This window comes from Ischnura elegans, chromosome 12 (assembly GCF_921293095.1).
Source record: "Ischnura elegans chromosome 12, ioIscEleg1.1, whole genome shotgun sequence".
Lineage (NCBI taxonomy): Eukaryota > Metazoa > Arthropoda > Insecta > Odonata > Coenagrionidae > Ischnura > Ischnura elegans.
This window is the reverse complement of record NC_060257.1, coordinates 55,376,427-55,397,470: the sequence shown is the minus strand read 5'-3', so window position 1 is coordinate 55,397,470 and position 21,044 is coordinate 55,376,427. Positions and strand designations below refer to the sequence as shown.

The following is a 21,044-nucleotide window of genomic DNA, read 5'->3' as shown; positions in this document are numbered from 1 at the left end:
CGCAGCACCGAAACACAACCATGATTCACACCACTTGATTCAGTTAACCTACTTAACCTTATAATTATTTGTTTCAACACACATTGTTGAATTTATTTAAAAGGTAACTATCGTCAATCATGGGAAATAAAAATTGCCAATATATTTTGGTGATTTCACAAAGCATTATATAACTTAATTATTTTCTTGAATTATTGAGGGGGCTCTGCCCCCCCAGACGAATCTTTGAGGGGGCTCGGGACCCCTCAGGCCCCATGAAGTCGGCGCCACAGTTCACGGCTTTGTCTTGACCCTCTTTTCTTCCACCTGTTTTTTTACAATTGTTTTTATCAGGCCATCATGTCTCATAATGTGGCAAACTAAGTTGTACTGTCTTCTCCTTAAGGATTTTAGAGGAGCTCTCTTTTCTCCCACTCTACATAGCTTTTTGTCATTACTTACCCGGTCGATCCATTTAATCATTCATTAAAAATTAATGTGGAATAAAAAAACCACTTGCCTATGCCTACCAGACCTCAGATAAGTTGCTTGTTGAGAGGAGTGGTGTACCATCAAGGCATCCTAGAAAATGAAGCATGGGGCAGAGGGGTTAAGTTGCTATGCCTTCTGCTCCGATCCTTCTCCTTGCCTATAACGTCAATATTGATGGAAGTAATTACCTGTGAATGCAAATTACAAAATTTTCCAAAAAATTGTTATAGAAGCTTACTTTTTCTGTTATGGCCCTATCGCAGACTTTGTGACATGAAGTTTTTGTAATTAGAGATATTACAGCAATGAATGGTTGGAAATGGACGTGAGTGACTGAGTGGTGCCCCAGAAGGGGATGGACCCCGTTTGGGGTGCCCGGGCAGGGGGTTGTATTGTAAGGAGTGCCTCGGAAGGGGAAAGGAGAGACAGTGTTATGAAAGGGATGACTGCACAGGCAGCAGTCACAAGAGAGCGACAGTCGGTGTAAGGTGCCTACTCCACACCATACGAACAATTCAAAAACAGTTGTAATGACGAAATCAAAAAAAAACTAAATATAGTCCATTTTTAAATCTACAACATTTCATTTATGTTGACATGCCGAAGGTGCAACAAGAGAAGTTCATTGCAGAAGGTTTTCTTGTATGCATTGCCCATTGAAAGAGTCCAGAACTGGGTTGTGACCTCGACTTCCCTAGGGAGGCTTCCCTAAAATTTTCCTGTATGGGGGCTGTTGTATAGAGGTTTTTCCGTAACTCTGCAAAATTTATGTTTCTGCAAATCTGATCAAATTTCAGGTGTGAATTGTTTTACTGAATAAAGTATTAATACTATTTGTGGTAAATGAATAATATATTTTTGCATATCATTACTCTAATTGTTTGGTGAAAAACATGCTTAGCTATAATATTGTCTCATCTATGGTACTCAAATTAAATGTATTAAGTTTTTGGGTGAAAGTTAATATTTTTCTGGTTGCCTATATGAATAGACTTAGTTAGCGGGTTGATTTCCTGGATATTTTTGCGCACACCTCCGTGAATGTTGAGCACCTTATGACCTCAGGAGGTTAACGACTAAACAAAATGGATAATATGTGCACTACACACCTCACTTGGCAACCCTTTGGTTGGAGACATTAGTTTCCTTGATATATCAAATCATGCCTTTATGACCCTTGACCCCCATTGTGACCTTCGGAGGTCAAAAAATCAACAATACTGATAAATGAACTGCAAAAATGACGTAATCACCCTTTAAAACCTATGGTTCGACACGTTGGTTGTCACGATGGCCCTACGTTTACATCTATGACCCTTGACCCCCATTGTGACCTTCGGAGGTCAAAAAATCAACAATACTGATAAATGAACTGCAAAAGTGACGTACAGGCATCCCCCGAGTTACGTAAGGGATGCGTTCCGGCAGACTCTGCGTAAGTCGAAATTTACGTAAGTCGAACATTCTGCATTAGTGCTTCAAAGATTTTGGAGATATGCGCGGTAAATTCTCGGAGTAGTTTCATTCAATTCACTGCGATATTCATGAACTCTTCCGCGTATTGCTACGTTATTAGATAAAAAAATCGATAAACATTAATATAGTCTGAGAGTTCCTCTCGAGCACTGCCAATCAAAATGCGTAACATTATTCCCCGAAATTGACCGATCGTGTGGATTCGTGAAATTACATTATCTCAACGCTATATTACTGAACTGAATACTTAAATTGATTCATAATGTAATACTGCGATCTAAGGGCGCATACTTTGCATTGTCCACCTACCTTTAATCATTATATCTTCTGCCTTTTATATATTACGTTGACTGATGAATCTGGTGGTTTCATTGTCACAGTTAATAGACGTAGGAGGGGTGTCGAGGATTACGAGCAAATAACACACAAAAAATACCAGTAAATCATATATTCTCACATACATTCACACGCACAAACAATCTTTCACGCAGGCAAACATACTTCCATACATACATCTCAATAAAATGACGTGAAAATATCATCATTTCAATATTTACTTCGCTGGAAACATCGAAGAGTATTTCCAATGCACGAAGCTAATAAAAAGTGAGCTTTTATTCAGCCAACTCCGTCATTAACTTGCAACAAAGTTAGTGGGGAAAAGCTTTCAATAACGCAGTATTCATTTATATTGGCACACAATATGAGAGAACGAGATAATGCAGCTTAAAATCTTTGCAAAATACAACACGGTGACACAGTCGCCGGAAACATGTAAACAAGTACGCAATTATTATCGTGTGTCAACTTTTTCTTCACTTTTTCGCAGCGTTCTTCGCCAACATTCAAAATTTCAATGCCTTTACGTGGGTGCTAACCAATTCCTTTCCGCAATAAATATTTCTGCTCGAATCTTATTTTCTTTTAATTCCACAGATGGAAATGTCCAAACTTAAGGATACAATTTTTAAATTGTTGAAAGTAGGAGTTCGGGTGTGTATGCTTTGTAACAAGCTGTATCGTACACACTTCCTAGAACTGCAAATTTTCACGTTGATTGGTGACTTGGGGTTTATAAACAATTTTTCTACAGAAATTAATGAAAATTCCTTCGGGGAATGATAAAAATGGGTCACTTTGTTTTGTTTATCACGTATAAAACTCGATAAATATTCGATATTTTTTCAGCCATTGGGTATACGAGCGAATATCTACTTCATCGCGCTCATATTCGAAAATTAACATAATCACTTGAAATACGGTTATCACTTACGTAAGTACGGATTTACGTAAGTCGAGGCATACGTAACTCGGGGGATGCCTGTAATCACCCTTTAAAACCTATGGTTCGACACGTTGGTTATCACGATGACCCTACGTTTACAGCTATGACCCGTGACCCCCATTGTGACCTCCAAAGGTCAACAAATCAACAACACTGATAAATGAACTGCAAAACTGACTTAAGCACCCTTTAAAACCTATGGTTCGACACGTTGGTTGTCACGATGGCCCAACGCTTACCCCTATGACCTTTGACCTCAGTATTACCCTTGGAGGTCAAATAGTGGATAAGACGAGTATTTGGACAATACCAGTGACTTGGGCACCCTTTAAAACCCATGGACCGACACCTTTGATGGTATGCTATTATTTTTGCCACCCTTATGACCTTGAATGTGACCTTACTGGGTCAACGGTTGAATTTTCGTGAACAAAAGTGTTATTTTCGGTTTCCTAGTGTCTGAAAACCTAAGAATTGACATCTTGGTAAATGAAATTCAGACTTTTTTCTATCTCCATTTTTTTAACATTGAAACCCCATAAGACTAATTCAAAATTTTGGTTTGGGCCCACATTGTGAGGTCAAAAGGTCAAAATTGTAAATTTTGCTTGCACTCAACAAAACTTAGGACCTTTCCCCATAAGTATGCCAATTTTCATGAACATAGCTCTACGGAAAGTTACTAAAATTACAGGTCAAAAATGACACACGACACTTGGGACAGTCTGTATAGAATATTACTGCAGATCTAATTTTACCTGTGCATAATTTTAATTAAATGTTTATTTCATTTTATGGCAACAAAGGATCTTGTGGTAAGTGCATAATTATGATTGAAGATAATATGTATTGAAATTTCTTATGCCCTTGTTTCAAAATTTTTCTTATCCTTTTTGTAAATACATAAGTTTAAATATCTTCCATATAACCTTGATGCTTTCTTAACAAAGGTGTAAAGCATTTAACTGGCCTAATTTTTTTATGGGCTTCTTTCCTCATTTCTAGGTGCATATGTGAAGCCTTTGAAATATTCCGTAAACTTAAAGCTTAGAATAATGTTAAACTATCTTGCCTTACTCTAATTCAAATCCATTTCCTCAGCCCTTTTTGACAATGGCGCACAGCTCAATAATGATACATGTATGTATTGTGGTAGGGAAATGAATCAAATTATCTATTATTAATAGCTTGTTAAGAAGTATTGCTTTTTGATTTACTTTAATAGGCTTCTTCTCCTATAGCAAAGGCTTTGTGTGAGTCACATGTGTATTAATTGTTAAAAATAACCTTGTAGTTTTAATATGCAAAATATATCCAGTTGTCTTAAAATGATTTACACACTCTGCCATGCTGCTGATTATCTTGCTATAACATATTTTCCCTGATATTGGTACCATTTTTCATTTTAACTAACGTTGTTTAATCTCATTTTTTTATGAATAACAACTTATTTTTAATCATAAGAGCCTTTCTTGATATTTTCTTAAAATCTCTGACATACATATTTTGTGCCCTTAAAATTAAATTGTTGATGATACAATATATGTATGTAATTTCCAGATTTCACTTAACTTGTGCCACTATTCTCATAGAGAATCTTAGGGCCTATTTATTTGATACATTAGTTGGTACAAGTTAATGCTTAACCCTTTTAGTGTGGCGCGCCAATATATCGGCTTATACCGCTCGGCTGAAAAGTGCGGCACGCCGGTATATCGGCTTTCAAGTATTTGTTGTTAAATTTGAGGACATTGAAATAAAAAAACTTATATATCAGTAAACGTATAAAAATATTGTGATTATTGTCCAATTTAATCTCATTAATTAAAAAAAAACCGCTTAAAGATATCTAAAAAATTAACTGTATGATGTTTATTTTTCCTAGTTGCTACATTTTATTAAAATACCCTCCACATTTTTCGACTGTACCCCAGGAAGAGGGATAGCACTAAAAGGGTTAGATGTCAAAATTCCAGAATGAACGCCAAAATACACTGTGGAACAACCCAACTGGTGCAAATTTATGAACAGAAAATATACGAGGGTTGTACCAAAAGTAAGGTTCCCAATGAGCTACAATGTTGAGCTAAGGTGATAGGCAAAATTCCACAACATTGCCGTGCGCAGTGGTTCCCCTACTCTTGAGTCCGCCAGTCCGCGATTCACTTTGTCGCTCATTATTGGCTTAGCAACCGTCAACAATGAAAGTGATGATCCCCGTTACCACCAATTGTGAGGATCGAGCAGTAATCCGATTTTTCCTTTCAAGGAAGTTACCGCCATTGGAGATTCATCAGCAACTGACTGAACTTTATGGTGAAGAGTGCATGTCCTTTCAGCTCGTCCGCAAATGTTGCACGGCTTTTGCCGAGGGTCGCATCGAAGTTCAAGATGAAGAACGGAGTGGAAGAGCGCCGGTTTTGGATTGTCCAGAAGATCAACAGTGAGCTGCTCAAAGATCGGAGGCTCACTGTCCGTGAACTTGTTAAACGCATTCCTGGAGCTTCCCACAGCACAATTGAAAGAACTTTAACAGAAACCTTGGGTTATTGCAAGATGTGTGCTTGCTGGGTCCCCCGTATGCTGACTGACAGACACATGCAGCAAAGCCTTGAGTGTGCTCGCAAATTTCTTCAACAATTTAAGGGGTGGGGAGGAGTTGTTGGTCTCTATCGTCACCGGAGATGGAGCGTGGGTATTTCATTATGTCCCCGAAACAAAACTCTTAGGTGGCAAACGCTTCAAGAGCGACAATGAAGTCCGAGCAGAGGTCGCACACTTCCTCAACGGGTTGGCGGGAGACTTCTTCAACTTAGGGATAGAAAAGCTGGAACACTGTCTTTAAAAGTGTGTAAAAAAAATTCAGACTACGTTGAAAAATAATCAAAAGTGTAAGCTTTTCAACGATATGAAAATTAATATAAATAAACAAAGTTTTGTACTTGTAAAAAATATGGGAACCTTACTTTTGGTACAACCCTCGTAGCCTGGTCCAATTTCATTCATGCATTTGCACATGTTCCCTTTTGGTCCACAATAATTAGGCATTAACTCATACCTGCCAATGTATCATGTGAACAGCCCTACCCACTATGTTTGCATGGACATTACATATTCATATTGCAATATTTTTGACTTTCTAATGTTTTCTGTGATTTTTCTGTGTTAAAATTATTTTTTTAAAAGTTTGGATTATGAATATTTTTGTGCAACAAACTTTTTCATGTACATGCGGAAAGTTCCAATAACTTCTAATGAGCGATGTCTTTATTTTCATCTAATCACGTGCTTATTTTTGCAAATATGTTATGCAAGGGATAGTAATTTCAATGAATATTTATCATTATTTGTAAAATTTATTTGAAGGACTCATTGGGAGGTGACGAAGGAGGAGGAGGACCAGCTGAGGTTGTGCCTAATGTGGCCAATGATATTTTGAAGCGCCTCCCCGATAACTTTAACCTAATTGATGCTCTTAAGCGTTATCCCACCATGTACGAGCAGTCAATGAATACTGTTTTGGTTCAAGAAATGGGCAGGTTCAACACTCTAACTTCATGTATAAGGAATTCTCTCAAAGATGTCTGCAGAGCTATTAAAGGTAAGGTAAAGGACAGATTCAACATGGTGGAAAGTAAGGGAGTAAATACCTATATGGAAAAGTCACTTATAAAAAAGTTCTCGAAATTCAAAGAAGATGAATTCCGAGACCTTGTTCTTAAGTTGAAAACTGATGTTGCATATAACATCAACTTTCAAATTTCAGCTGCAGAAATTATTCTCTTTAAATGATAGCTTACTGAGAATAATCACAGTGAGTAAGTCAGTGGTCAGAAACAACAAAAAACACAGATTCAACAGAAAACGTTGCCTAATAAATTTCAAAAACGTTGCCAAATAAACGTTGCCCATGAAATTAGACTCTAATCACTTTCTGAAACCATAAAAATCATTTTCCCCATCATCATAATCGAAAACAAGAATATCGTTATGTTTTTGATCTTCCTGCAGTCACCAAGTACGTATCATTTTTTCGGTAGGTGGTGGACGGAAATGCCTTGCTGCTGCTCTGTTTCCATGCACTTTGGCGTAGTTTAACACACCTACTTTATACTGAATTGTATAGCTTAATCTCTTGTTTCCTGTAGTCGTATTTTCAAGGGTATTTTTTCAAACAAATAATTTTAAGCACTGATAGCGACACGTTTATACAGAGTACCACCTATTCTGACATGTGTGTGGGCTGAGTGTCGGGTGTCATGCGTTGAACGAGTAGTACAATGTTGTACTAAGTGCTACTCCCCACTTCTCTGTACCGAGGGCGGAGCGAGCGCTGCTAGTTTCATATACTTTTTGAAGGGAACGATGTGGTGTCGGAAGGAAACCATCCCGGTTCTCTCTTTTGAGCTATATTTTTGCTGGTAAAAATTTAATAAAAAATTATGGCAGTTGTAGAAAAGTTGCGTGTGTTTAGACATTTATCCGGGCTAAAAATATCATTCAGTATTGAAAGTTAACCTGTGTCCTTCACATATTAGATGCAGGTAACTTTTTTGAGACCAAATTTTGGGAAAAAAAAAGTGCATCTTATCTGCCGTCAAATACAGTATTTAATTGACAGTGTTCAATAGTGGGCAACTTTTGGGTGATTAAATAGGGTGGTTTCCTTCATCAAAGAAAACGAAATGCATTGATTGCGATTCCTTACCCACCATTAGGGTATTCATAATATACAAATTATTTGGTTTTAGAAATCCCAGTTAAAGAACGAATGTCAATGGTCAATTTTAACCTCATTTGAAAAAGGCCAGATTGGCACCCATGCGATTCCACTCCACGTGACGTCACAGGGACCTAGTTTCTATACGAGTAGATAGGAGTTTTACATTGTTTGAGATTACCAATGCATGCATGAGGCACAGAGCTCAGGGAAACATCTCTTAATAATCACCCAATAAAATTACCTAAGTACGGAAAGTTTCCTTCGTTTGAAAGGGGAATAATAATCCTTATTTAAGCCAAGCACTACCTGCTAGCAGGGTACTCAGCTACCTGCTAGCAGCCTGCGTTGTATCAGCGCTCAAGCCTCGCCCCAAGGTCACCTCACATGCCTACAGCTGGAACCAGAAATACATCACACGGACTTTTTCCCAGCATTCCTACTTAGCCGTCGCATTTTCGCGCACTTGAAAATTTTCACTTTTCATTTAATCGCAAAAAATAGATATCGTCATTCGAAAATCTAAGAACATGAAATGCGTACTCCAGGAGTAATAATCTTTCGATTTAGGCAATAAAAAAATAATAGGAAACCACCCTATTGTTTAGCTGCAAGTGATTGAAGTTGTAAGTGTGAGGGTGCCCTGACTTTCATCCTCCTGGACCTGTGGTGGTGAAGTGGAGTGACAATTGACCTGCAGCTGCTGCCACAACTTAACCTCTCTCTCCTTTATTGCTATTCTCAATCCCACTCTCTAAGTTGCATGATCACTCTTTTTCCTCGTTAAATAGTTCATAGTAACCACTTCACCCATATGGAATGCTCTCCCAGCCCAAATAAGAAGCATTATAAGCATCAATAAATTTAAACATAGCACATATGGGTTTTAACTCCAAGTTGAATTCCTCCTGTTTATATTCATGTTTAGCATAGTTATTGTTATTGTTATTTTTATTGATATACATGTGAATTAATTGTTAACTGAGTTTAGGATTGTGCTAAATCACAGTGTTATCCTAATGTTTTGGTTTCTTTTTGGAAAAAAAAATATTGTTTGTTTGACACTGTTGCCATAATGAATTATCACCAGTAGATTCTTGTAATTAGTCTGTTATATCAAAGTGTGATTTTTTTCTATAGTTGAAAATATTGTTTTGCTGAATTGTTTTAATGCTATTGGTGATCTGCACAGGATGCATTCGTCTGAAATTGTATTTATTTATTTATGTATTTTCTTCTATTTATGTACCAATGCTGAAAATGTTAAAAGTTGTACATTTATTTTCTCATGGGCCTCAGTGCTCACCAAAATAAACGAAATTATTATTATTATTATGTAAGCGGGGAAATTTGTTTTGGAAATTATGGTAGTGCATTGTATTTGAACTAACACCCTGATGAATGTTCTAAATTCGTTCCATTAAATGAGAGATCGAAACTGTGGTGTTGAAATCATCAAATTTCATGAAGACTAATGTCACGGAGCCAATTTGTCTGTTTGATGTGGCTTTCACCAAGTAAATTTAGTGACTTATGTTTTGAGGATAATACAATGCATTTAAAATGGCTTTGCTAATATTTTTATGCCAAGAATCCATTGTTATAGTGCATGCACATAGTAAAAACAAATAAGTAATAAGTGCTAGTGAGCTGAAGATTTTAACTCAGGGAAAATGGAGATACATATTTTTCATTTTCATACTGAATTAAGTGGATAGATTTTATTCTTAAATGGAATATGTTTTTATTCTTCAATTTCACATATGCATATTAATTTTGATGTTTTTTTTTGCAGGGGAAATTGTCATGAGTACTGATCTTGAGGAAGTGTCAGCTAGTATTTTCAAAGGAAAGGTGCCGCAGATGTGGAAGGCCAAGTCTTATCCATCTCTCAAACCACTTGGATCTTACGTAATTGATTTGATAGAGAGGCTGGGCATCTTACAGGTAACTGATAGTAAATATTTGCCTTCATTATCAGCTGTTTATTTGATTTCTTGGTAGATAATTATGATTTTTAGAATGCGATTGGTGGAAACAATTGTCAAAGTGCTTTAAAGACAATTTTGGTTAGTTGGTGATGCTTCTCTTAGAGCGCTTACCTACTGATTATAAGTTCATAGCTTCAAAGCCTTCAGGCACCCCCAAAAACAATCCTCTAAGTGAAAAGTCACCCAGGGAAAGGAATTGGCCACCCTACTCTGAATTTGTGAAATTAACATGCCTTTGGCTTGTTAGTTTGAGGTGGTTTCTACCCTAACCTATCCAAACCAACCTTTAGGTTGAATCACTGAGTGAGTGAGTTCGTAAATTAATGTCATTAAAGTTTTTGACTCACTACTTCTCTCTTCATGGAGCTACAAGTCCACTCTTAGTCTCTCTTGTCCTTTTTTCTTCTTCTCCATCTCTTGATGTTCATAAGCCATTGGTTTGCTGTAGGGTTTAAAATCCATGTGAGTCTTTGTTTTGCCTCTATGTCTTATATGTGGTACATGTGAGAAGTAAGGTCTCCGAGGCCCCCATGGCTGTATGCAATATTATGGGAAATCTGGCTACCCTTTCTTTTTTATTGGTCTCTCTCCTTACTGCTGTTTTAACAGTAGGCACCTCATTGCAACCAATAGGTTTGTAAAAAATCTCATTAACTTTGAAAAAAATTGGAGACCTAGCTTTTCATATGGCCCTCAAAATTTAGAAATTGGTGCTTGTTTTCCACCTCAATGAAAATGAATGCTGTATCTAAGGTTCTTCTCATTTTTAGTAAAAAAATGGTATTTCACAATCATGTAACAAAGGTTTTGTAGACGTAGATTAAAGTCCATCATTGCAGCATAGAACCATATTTTGTGGATAAACTTCTTCTGTCAACTACTTTGGCAGCTAGGCTTTTTTTTACTCTGTATCATTTAGAAGTTAGGATAAAAAGTGATCTTAGGTAAGGATGAAACTTTTCAAACTGTTTGGTGATGTTATGGTGATTTTTTGCATATTTTTTATAGAGGAAATATAAAATGTGAAAGAAATCACTTGAGAAAAATGTGTGAGTATTTAAAAATATTGCATTTCGTGTACTGAAAATATATTTAGTAAAATATTTTCGTCATTCGTGTAGTTATAAACACATTTAGTATATTTTGTTTTTAACTATATGAAGACATTGATTCTTAAAGTGAGGATAAATAAGGTGTTGAAATGAAAAAAGGAAGTGGCAGGCTCCCATGGTTGCAGTTGGGGCTTCATTTTTCTAAATTAAATGTGTTAGGATGAAGTCAGTGGTACATCACAAAATCTTTGTAAATCCTGTGCGCATGTGTGAGAAAGACTTATTTTTTTCTAATTTATTGGGTGACATGTTATGGATTATTTCCTGTCCGTCTAATAATTATAAGCTTATTTTATTTATAGCTTATTCAACTTCTCTCTGAACATATTTATATCCTACTTATATAACATGCTAAAAGTTGTTATTGAATGGGGTTCTTTATTCTTGAAGGATGAACATTAGGGTGGGCCGAAAAAAGGCTTTTTTTCCTCATCAAATTTGCCCTATGCGGGAAAGTTGCGAAATGATTTAAGGATCTCGCACGCAAAATTTTTTTCAAATCGGATAATATTAACCACTGCCGCCCGAGCTCTAAAGTTTAAAATTTTGCGAAAAATCAGGCGGATTTCAGAATCAAACGGCTATGAAGACGAATTTTATGAAAATATGGGATAATGAGTAATATCAAAGAGTGGATACACGTTTATAGTTTATTAGAATGAAATTTGAAGTATTTTTGACGAAATCTATGGTTAAAAAAATGTCTATGAATTAACTACAAAATAAGAATATAGACCACCCGCACAACACAACTCATTTTTGCCTACATTTCTAAAACTCCACTTTGGGGGCTAAATTGCAGGTAAAATAATACTTATTTCGATTGAATTTCATTTCTTATCAAATAAGTCATCATATGGTAGCAAATAATCCCACAAAAAGTGATGATAAGGTAAATTATTTGAAATTAACATCAATCATAATGACGAATAACGTACCTGTGGAGCTATTTTCAACAAGAAATTCAGCCAAGGTTGAGAAAAAACAGAACCTGAACACCAAGCATTTCACTAAGTAGCTCTTTGCTAGTTTCGTAAAGAAACTACCCAGAACTCACCACAAAGGAAGAGGCTACCATCGAGTTCCACCCGTGTCCCCCCCAGCCAACCTTCCGAAGGACACGATTGTGAAAGGATATCAATTACTCTGACAAAATTATTTTGAGATTTTTTTCAAATTTTGGTTGAATTTCTCCGTCTCTTTTGCACGATAATGCCCATCCATGCCTGCATTCTATTCTTCACACGGATTTTGATGCTAACATTATCATCTGTACTTTCCTTTCAACTGCTTGTGTATGGCAGGGAAAAGGTACCTCTAATATAGATCTTTCCGTAACAACGTCTTCCAAGATTTTGTTTATCATCCCAGCTACCATTGGTTGTTGATTTACCTCAATTGGTTCCCAGTCAACCAAGTCATTATAATTTTGAGCATCGAAGTTTAGAAGATTTTGTGCTTTCCCGGCGAATGGACTGAGTGAAGAGTTCTCGGGATCGCCACCGGGTCAGGAACTCCATATCTGCCGACGTTTCGATGTCCGACTTGATCATCGACCTCAGGGCTGTGAAGTGTTCATTGGCGATCCCGAGAACTCTTCACTCCATCGAAGGTTAGCTTTGGAAAATTCGAATTTCCTCAATTCCTCCTGCTAAGTTTCTCTCGATTTTAATGTATTGGTGATGGCCATTGCACGAATTTGTCTGGGTTCATCGGCCAACATTTCAAGCAGAATACTCTCTGGGTGAGAAAAATTACATTTCCCTGAATCATAGAGTAGCGGCGTAATTTGATGTCTCTATCTATGTATTTCATAAGAAGAATCATGTTCATAATATGCTTCGGGCCTTCTGTTCAATATTGTCCCAATTTTATTGAAAACCGCATTGGAGCAGGAAATTCGATGACAAATTTTTCCAGGGTCATCAATTCTATTGACGGTGCTGAACGATAGTTCATTGCAATGAAGCAGGCAAACAAACCAATGCAAAGGTCTTCTTAGGGCCATTTCCATTCTCCTGATTACTCCGGCATGGCTTCCGGTGTTAACCTCAGTTCCATCGCACACAATTGCTTGGAGTCCATCGATAATGATCATTTCCTCCCCTAGAAAATTCGTTATGGAATCTTAGAGGCCAATAGCTTTGCTGACACATGGGGTGACATGCCATAAGTAGCGTGAACCGGGCTCTTGAACGAGAGTTACATGATCCTCACCTATTGTTTTTCACTTTGATTGCCTATAAACGAAAGCAGTCTTTCCTCTCGTCGTAGTAAAGCGCTTGCAGTTTAACATTTCCCACATTCCTCCGAAGAGACGTGAGCAATCTTTTTCTTTCCCTTCTAACTTTGTTCTTGTCAACAAAAAGTACATTGACTCCTTCAGTTACCAACCCGATATCTATTAGGTGCGCAGATGCAAGTGCTGCAGAGGTATGGTTTGATATGCAGAATTATTAACAGGATGATGCAATTCTTGGCAATTTCAAATTACTTACACTAACCTTTTTCCATGAAATCCTCTCCTTCACTTGCATTACATAACTCTCCGTTCAATGTCATTTCATCTTCTGAGTATTCCGAACAGAAGTGTTATGACAAAATAGGGTGGAACATTCGGGTGTTCCTTTTTTCCTTCCAACCTGCAAAGCCTCGTCTTCCTATTTTTGGTCTCCTGCACATCGATGGCGCCTATCTTCATTTTCCTGCCACTTCTCCGTCCTTAGGGAATTCCCATTCTAAACAAGGCATTTTCGAAATAATATGACAAACAGAATGAGTCACTAAAGCAATTTACTTGCCGCAACATCAAAAAGCTGACGTACGTGACGAAGAAAGTCTTGCTTCAGATCAATAAAACCTTCTTGTTGACAGATCGAAGAATATTGCGATTATTTCCATGATATTGAATAATTCGTCAAACAATTTGCCTATATCCAACAACTGGGATAGAGGATATTTGCCAAATGCCTTCAATGGCATAAGCCACTGTCTCCGCGATTACCGGCAGAGAAATAATGGTATTTTAACTTTCTTCTTAAATGTACCGAGAGTACAAAAACATTTTCATCATCTCTTCATAAGTGGGCGAATCACTACCCATGAAATTTTCGGGGGCAACAAATATCACGCACTCCACTCCACACTTGGTATGCTTTCCCTCTATTCTAACCATCGCGTCAATCCTCCCGTAATCCTTTGGAAGGTTGATTGGGGGGACACGGGTGGAACTCGATGGTAGCCTCTTCCTTTGTGGTGAGTTCTGGGTAGTTTCTTTACGAAACTAGCAAAGAGCTACTTAGTGAAATGCTTGGTGTTCAGGTTCTGTTTTTTCTCAACCTTGGCTGAATTTCTTGTTGAAAATAGCTCCACAGGTACGTTATTCGTCATTATGATTGATGTTAATTTCAAATAATTTACCTTATCATCACTTTTTGTGGGATTATTTGCTACCATATGATGACTTATTTGATAAGAAATGAAATTCAATCGAAATAAGTATTATTTTACCTGCAATTTAGCCCCCAAAGTGGAGTTTTAGAAATGTAGGCAAAAATGAGTTGTGTTGTGCGGGTGGTCTATATTATAATTTTGTAGTTAATTCATAGACATTTTTTTAACCATAGATTTCGTCAAAAATACTTCAAATTTCATTCTAATAAACTATAAACGTGTATCCACTCTTTGATATTACTCATTATCCCATATTTTCATAAAATTCGTCTTCATAGCCGTTTGATTCTGAAATCCGCCTGATTTTTCGCAAAATTTTAAACTTTAGAGCTCGGGCGGCAGTGGTTAATATTATCCGATTTGAAAAAAATTTTGCGTGCTAGATCCTTATATCATTTCGCAACTTTCCCGCATAGGGCAAATTTGATGAGGAAAAAAAGCCTTTTTTCGGCCCACCCTAATGAACATGCCAGTACTCATCAGGAAGAAAAGCTCATTTTTTGTATATGTTAAATGAAGTGAAGTGTCTTCTAAAGTTAATTTTGGTTATGTATTTACACAAAACTTTTTCTTTAAGGATTGGTATGAGAATGGCCCACCGCAATGCTTTTGGATATCTGGTTTCTATTTTACACAAGCTTTTCTTACTGGTGCACAGCAGAATTATGCTCGGAAATTTAAAATACCTATTGATCATCTTGCCTATGATTTTGAGGTAAGAGTATTTCATTCATGGCGATCTCTTGCTCTTCTTCCTGTCCACCTGTTCTTCTGTGATTGTTTTCATCAGGCCATTATGCCTCGTAATGTGGTCAGCTCAGTTGTACCATTGTCTCACTTCTATATTTATAAAGGAAAAAATAAACTTATTATTATTATTTTAAAAAGTTGGGCTGATACATTGGCCCGTGACGATTTTCGCTCATTCTATGCGGGGTATTTATTGTACCACTGGCAGTAAAAGTAAACTTACATGAGAATGACTATTTGAGGAAGATTTTTGTCCTGTTTTATCTTTCAATTCCATTTACTTATCTTATTCCAATATCTTTTAATGAAATTAAATCGAAACTTGAAGCATTTACGTGGTGGAAGGGCTCCATATTAATAATGAAAAACACTTTGTTACTTCCACAAAATTCACAGTTTCTATTTTATTACCGGTTTCGGCTATTACACCATTTTCAAATACCTGGTGTAATAGCCGAAACCGGTAATTAAATAGAAACTGTGAATTTTGTGGAAATAACAAAGTGTTTTTCATTATTAATCTTTTAATGAATTTTTTTTGGGTCTACCTGAAGTACCCAATTGTTGTATTATGACCCCATAAAAGTGTTTGTTCTTCACATGTGGAATTATTTATCTACATACTTGTAAAATTCCTTATTTCCAAAATTGTTCCACATGTCAAGTATATTAATGCAATTGAAAGGTAAATGAGGAGAAAGCATGGTTTTAAAACCAAGATTAAATGTTCTGGGAAAATGATGAGCAAAGAACTAGCTGTCTTTTTGAATAATCTGTTTCAGCTAACCTTCCCAGACGGCACAGAACCCTCCGTATCTAATTCGTATGTACATAGTACCCATTGACTACGGGGATACTGTGCCGCTCCGTCGCTTTTCGTCAATGGATAATTTCCATTCGCGGCCTGTCGACGAAGCGCGTACGCAGCATGTGAATGTCCGCTACGAAGCACGTACGATAGGATACGAAGCGCGCAGTAACACAGCACTCAGGCTAATCTCAATCGATTAGGTCGAAAATTAGATATATATCGTAACTCGCACGATCGAAAAATGTATCGAACGCAACACAATCGATAGCAACCGACCGTTACGAGAACCTTAATACGAATCATTATGAATTGTAAGTTCTCAACAGGTAAATAATACTATATCATGGTATTTAGAATTCATGATACAGTATTATTTACCTATTGAGAACTTACAAAACTTATTCGGCCACTTAAATAACTGCGAAAAATGAGATTCTCAAGGCTAATTCACGCATCCCCAGCATCCAGCATTGTTAAGTGGCTCGTACTTACTTGGAAACCTTGAGATGTTAATAAGAGTAAATTCTTATTAATTTTGACACTAAATAAGACATCACATAGCCCACGAGCATTAAAAAGCTTACCCTAAAGCCTGACGAAATAAAATTTTTAAATAAAAATGGCCTATGAAACAGGATTGCTGACACATCTGCTATTAGTACTATCGAATTCATCAAAATGCAAGCAAAAATTAACGTATAGTTCAGTCTCAGCTACTAAAACTTACCCATATCAGGCGCTAAAGTATTTGAAAAATTATTTGGGATGAGTAAAAGTCTCTAGGTCACTGCAGTAAATGTATCAACCTATTAAAAATATGAAAGTCCTGCCAAATCACCAGCATAAACACTTGTAAAATAAAACATGGTACTTAGATCACACCTCCGATTTTATACTTACTTTGCATGAAGTCACCACCACAAGAAATTTTAAAGAAGCAGGAAAGAAAAAACCCACAGAAATACAATACATGTATTATGTATTTTCTATTGTCAACCACAATAATATTTCCAATTTTCTCTTCTATCCCACATCTAATTTAGCGAAACAATTACTCTTATTCTCTTTCGAATAAAAAATTATTTAAAAGAGGACTGGTCGATACATAAAAACTATCTTCAATACTTTCTCCGATGAACGTCCACTATCACAGCATCAACTTGCACAAATCAAATCCACATCCACAAATATGTCACTTCTGCCACAATGGCTGTCTTCTTGGCGACAGGTAACAGTGAAGCAATGGTCCCTTCCTCCAATCTGGGCACCTTCAATTCAGCAAGAATTTTCTCCTCGTCTTCTCGTCCAAGGCCACAGATTATTTTCTGATATCACAAGGTGCGATGTGAAGCTCACACACCTAAAATTAATAAATAATAAAATACCATGTAACTTATTAGGTCAAATCATTTCCAATTTTTGGTATTTCTGCATGAGAAATCAAATTACTAGGCTCGTAAATATAGTAAATATTTGTATGCCTGATATTTTTATTGTTTTAAACTATAGCATAAGATAATTTGAAATGATGAAAGCCGACATGTAATACACCATAGGGCAAGCTAAGAAGCAATATTCGATCCTATAAACTTGGCAGCTTATTCCTAGTTTCTCCTTTAACCACACGTTTACCGAATGAATTAATACAAAAAAGACAACTAAAATGCAAGAATTTTCAAAAGAATTGCTGCTACAATATTTTGAATCACCATTTTTAGTACTGAATAGTACTATAGTACTTCAGTACTGAATATTTCGGGATGTCGATGCATCAACATCCCGAAGCCACTTCTGACTTAAAATTACATCCAAATAATTACAGCGAGAAAGAGTACATACCTCACAGTTTTTCGTAGGGGTGAAATGTTTTCTTCTTATCGCCCAAATGCACTTCTTCTTCAACTCAGGATCTTTTGGAAAGCTAAAAACTTGAACCATGTCCCGGAGTTTCCATTACATCCCGACAATACACACACGAAAGGCATTTTTAACAAAAATATCTCACAAACACGTTTCTCAAGCCCAGTGAATGAAATTTAAGAATAAGGGAAACTTCACCATTACCAGACACTCTATTTTTCACAAACTTAACCACAAAAATCCCTGAAATGTGGTGAGACGTGACGTAAACGATGCGATCTCCAACGGCTTGTGAAGGCATGTGATCTTTCTAGGAGGATATGGCACGATGGCACCAGATGGCACCACCCGCGAAAGAAAATAGTCCCAGACCGAATACAGTTTTATCGATGAGATACAATTTTATCGATGCATATGAATTTGCCAGTCTTCTTGCATCTTTTTTCGTCATTAAAGGAAATAAAGAAACAAAACCTTTTTAGTAACTTCCTAAGCGCGATTTTTGTATCTTGATGGTCCACCCTCGTATTCAGGTACGAAAACTTCCTGTGCCGTCTGGGTTGTAATTCACCAATAGATTGCTCTTATCCTATTACGTATATGTGCCTTAAACAAAATTCAAATACATATGTAGTTCATGAATAAGACTGAATCTTGGCTGAAAAAATAAAAAGGGATGAGTAAATTATACATACTTGTTAACTGAGAGTTAGTGGTTGTTTGACTGTATCCATGTTGCAAACTACTTTTTGTACTCTGACTCCATTTTTAATGATTGGGTGATTTGATTGAGCAGGTAATGGAGGACGAACACCCTGCAGTTGGTCCGGAGGATGGTGTCTATGTTTACGGGCTTTTCATAGATGGTGCCCGTTGGGATAGGGAGTCCAAGGTCCTGGCGGAGTCATTTCCCAGGGTTTTGTATGATACCCTCCCTGTGGTGAGTAATTATATCAAGTTCATTTTCATTTTATCCTTGTTGGGTAGATGCCCAGTTTTGTGCAGTCTTAACAGAGTTGTTACATGCCAAGGAAATCTGGTCAATCAGGGGAAAGTCAGGGTATTTGAAATGGGGAAGAAATCAGGGAATTTTGTTCAGGGTGTCAGGAAAAATTTGCATCATGGCAGGCATATGAAATAAAGCAGCACTTGGCTGGCAGAGGGATTTTGCCTTTGACATCAAAAGATGAAGTAAATTTGCCTTTGGAAGGGCATTTATTTGATATGAAACCAGTCAACTGTTGTTTTTTCTAAAATTAAGGTTCTGATTAGTATTAATATATTCATTACATTTATTTATTTATTACAACTGCACAATGTTTCTTTGTTTTATTTAAACTTAAACTGCAATGCAAGGTACTGTGAGCAATTAGTTAGATTTACAATGTATTATCACTCAAGAAAGATTATGAAGGTGAATATGGTTTTAGTAGGCCATGGGTAATTGAAAGGGCAATGAAAAAGTCTGGGGATATGAAGATTTTTGTGTGGGTATAGTCGAATTTTAACTGGGGAATCTTGTCACAACCCTGCTAAGTTTTTCGTAGTAATGAATTGACAACTAACATTCCTAAATTACAAACACTAGATATTGTAGTCTACTGTTTTGACTTAGATACAAATAATAATACTAACCTATGACTTACTTTTATCCAGATGTGGCTGAAACCTGCTAAACGAGATGACCTAGTGTTTGAAACTGAGTACAGGTGTCCTGTTTACAAGACTTCTGAGCGTAGGGGTGTTCTGTCCACCACTGGCCACTCAACCAACTTTGTTTTACCTGTGATGTTACCGTCTGTGCATTCTTCTGAGCATTGGATTATACGTGGAGTTGCTCTCCTGTGCCAACTCTCCAATTAATCAAAATCTAATGCATACTTGCGGTATTGACTTATCTCAAGAGTGCTGATGTGTAAATATTTATAACATAATGGTGGAAACGTATTTGCCAAAAATGAACTTTTTACGGAAAATTTGTGCTCTTTCCTAATCAAGTACTGAGTGACATTTGATGTGATCATGTTGCTTGTAATATTTATATCATTTGTACTTCAGTTATTGCTTGCATTTTTTGATGCGTGGAAAATTTCAATTGTGTACTTGATTGACCTGCTTTAAAAGGTTTCCAGAATTTTTGTGTGTATTTTTTCCGTAGTTGGGCTTGGCTGACTGATTAATGCTTTGTTTTAATGATGAGTATGATAATTATTTACTTATTAGATAAAACACTGAATGAAGTGCTGAAAATTTAGTACAACTTGGTCTTCTCTAAATGATGGACTTTTTGGTTCTGTACTTTTACTTGGTATTCTATGCAACATGTGGATTTTTTTCTGCTCATTTACTTTAAAATGGCACATAAGGTGTGAAAAGTATCACGTGGTTTTTATTTTTTAATCCATTTTTCCATAAAAAAATTACATAATGCCGGTTACTATGAAAGTGACAGAGAAGATCAATAGGGTAGTTTCCTTCATCAAAGAAAATGAAAGGCATTGAATTACTTATTATTTGGTTTTAGAAATCCCAGTTTAGACAAATATTAATTGTCAATTTTAACTTCATTTGAAAAAGGCCAGATTGGTGCCCATACGATGCCACTCCAAGTGGCGTCACAGGGACATAGATGCTATACAAGTAGTCAGGAGTTTACATCATCTGAAATTACCAATGCATGCCTGAGGCCTAGAGCTCAGGGAAAGATTTCTTAATATTCACCTATTAAAATTGCCTAAGGTCGGAAATTTTTCTTCGTTTGGTAGAGTATTTCATAATCCAAATTTAAGCCAAGCATTACTTGCTAGCAGCCTGCATTGTTGAGGCGCTCATAGCCTTGCACCAAGGTGGCCTCACTCAGTGGCAGCCGGAACCAAAATGATGTCACACGGGCTTTTCCCAGCATTCATACTTAGCCATCTCGTTTTCGCACGCTCGAAAGTTTTCATTTTTCATTTAATCGAAAAAAATAGATATCGTCATTTAAAAATCTGAAAGCGTGAAATATGTATTCCAGGATAATCTCTCCATTTAGGCAATTAAAAATACATATAGGAAACCACCCTATGGGCATGTCTACCACCCTAATTGACTCACTCAGCGATTCAACCCAACC

At 36.7% G+C, this 21,044-nt stretch overlaps 1 protein-coding gene across 1 annotated transcript in view; it reads left to right on the top strand.

Moving 5' to 3' along the window:
* The window catches only part of LOC124168953 (dynein axonemal heavy chain 7), a 133,320-nt gene extending 113,141 nt beyond the window's left edge, over positions 1 to 20,179 (top strand). Inside the window, exons 52-56 of the mRNA XM_046547370.1 lie at positions 6,599 to 6,833; positions 9,748 to 9,899; positions 15,086 to 15,223; positions 18,726 to 18,869; positions 19,586 to 20,179. Coding sequence (XP_046403326.1) covers positions 6,599 to 6,833; positions 9,748 to 9,899; positions 15,086 to 15,223; positions 18,726 to 18,869; positions 19,586 to 19,792 — 876 coding nt within the window. The 3' untranslated portion in view covers positions 19,793 to 20,179. The remainder of the gene's footprint in view (positions 1 to 6,598; positions 6,834 to 9,747; positions 9,900 to 15,085; positions 15,224 to 18,725; positions 18,870 to 19,585) is intronic.
* Positions 20,180 to 21,044: the final 865 nt, after the last annotated feature.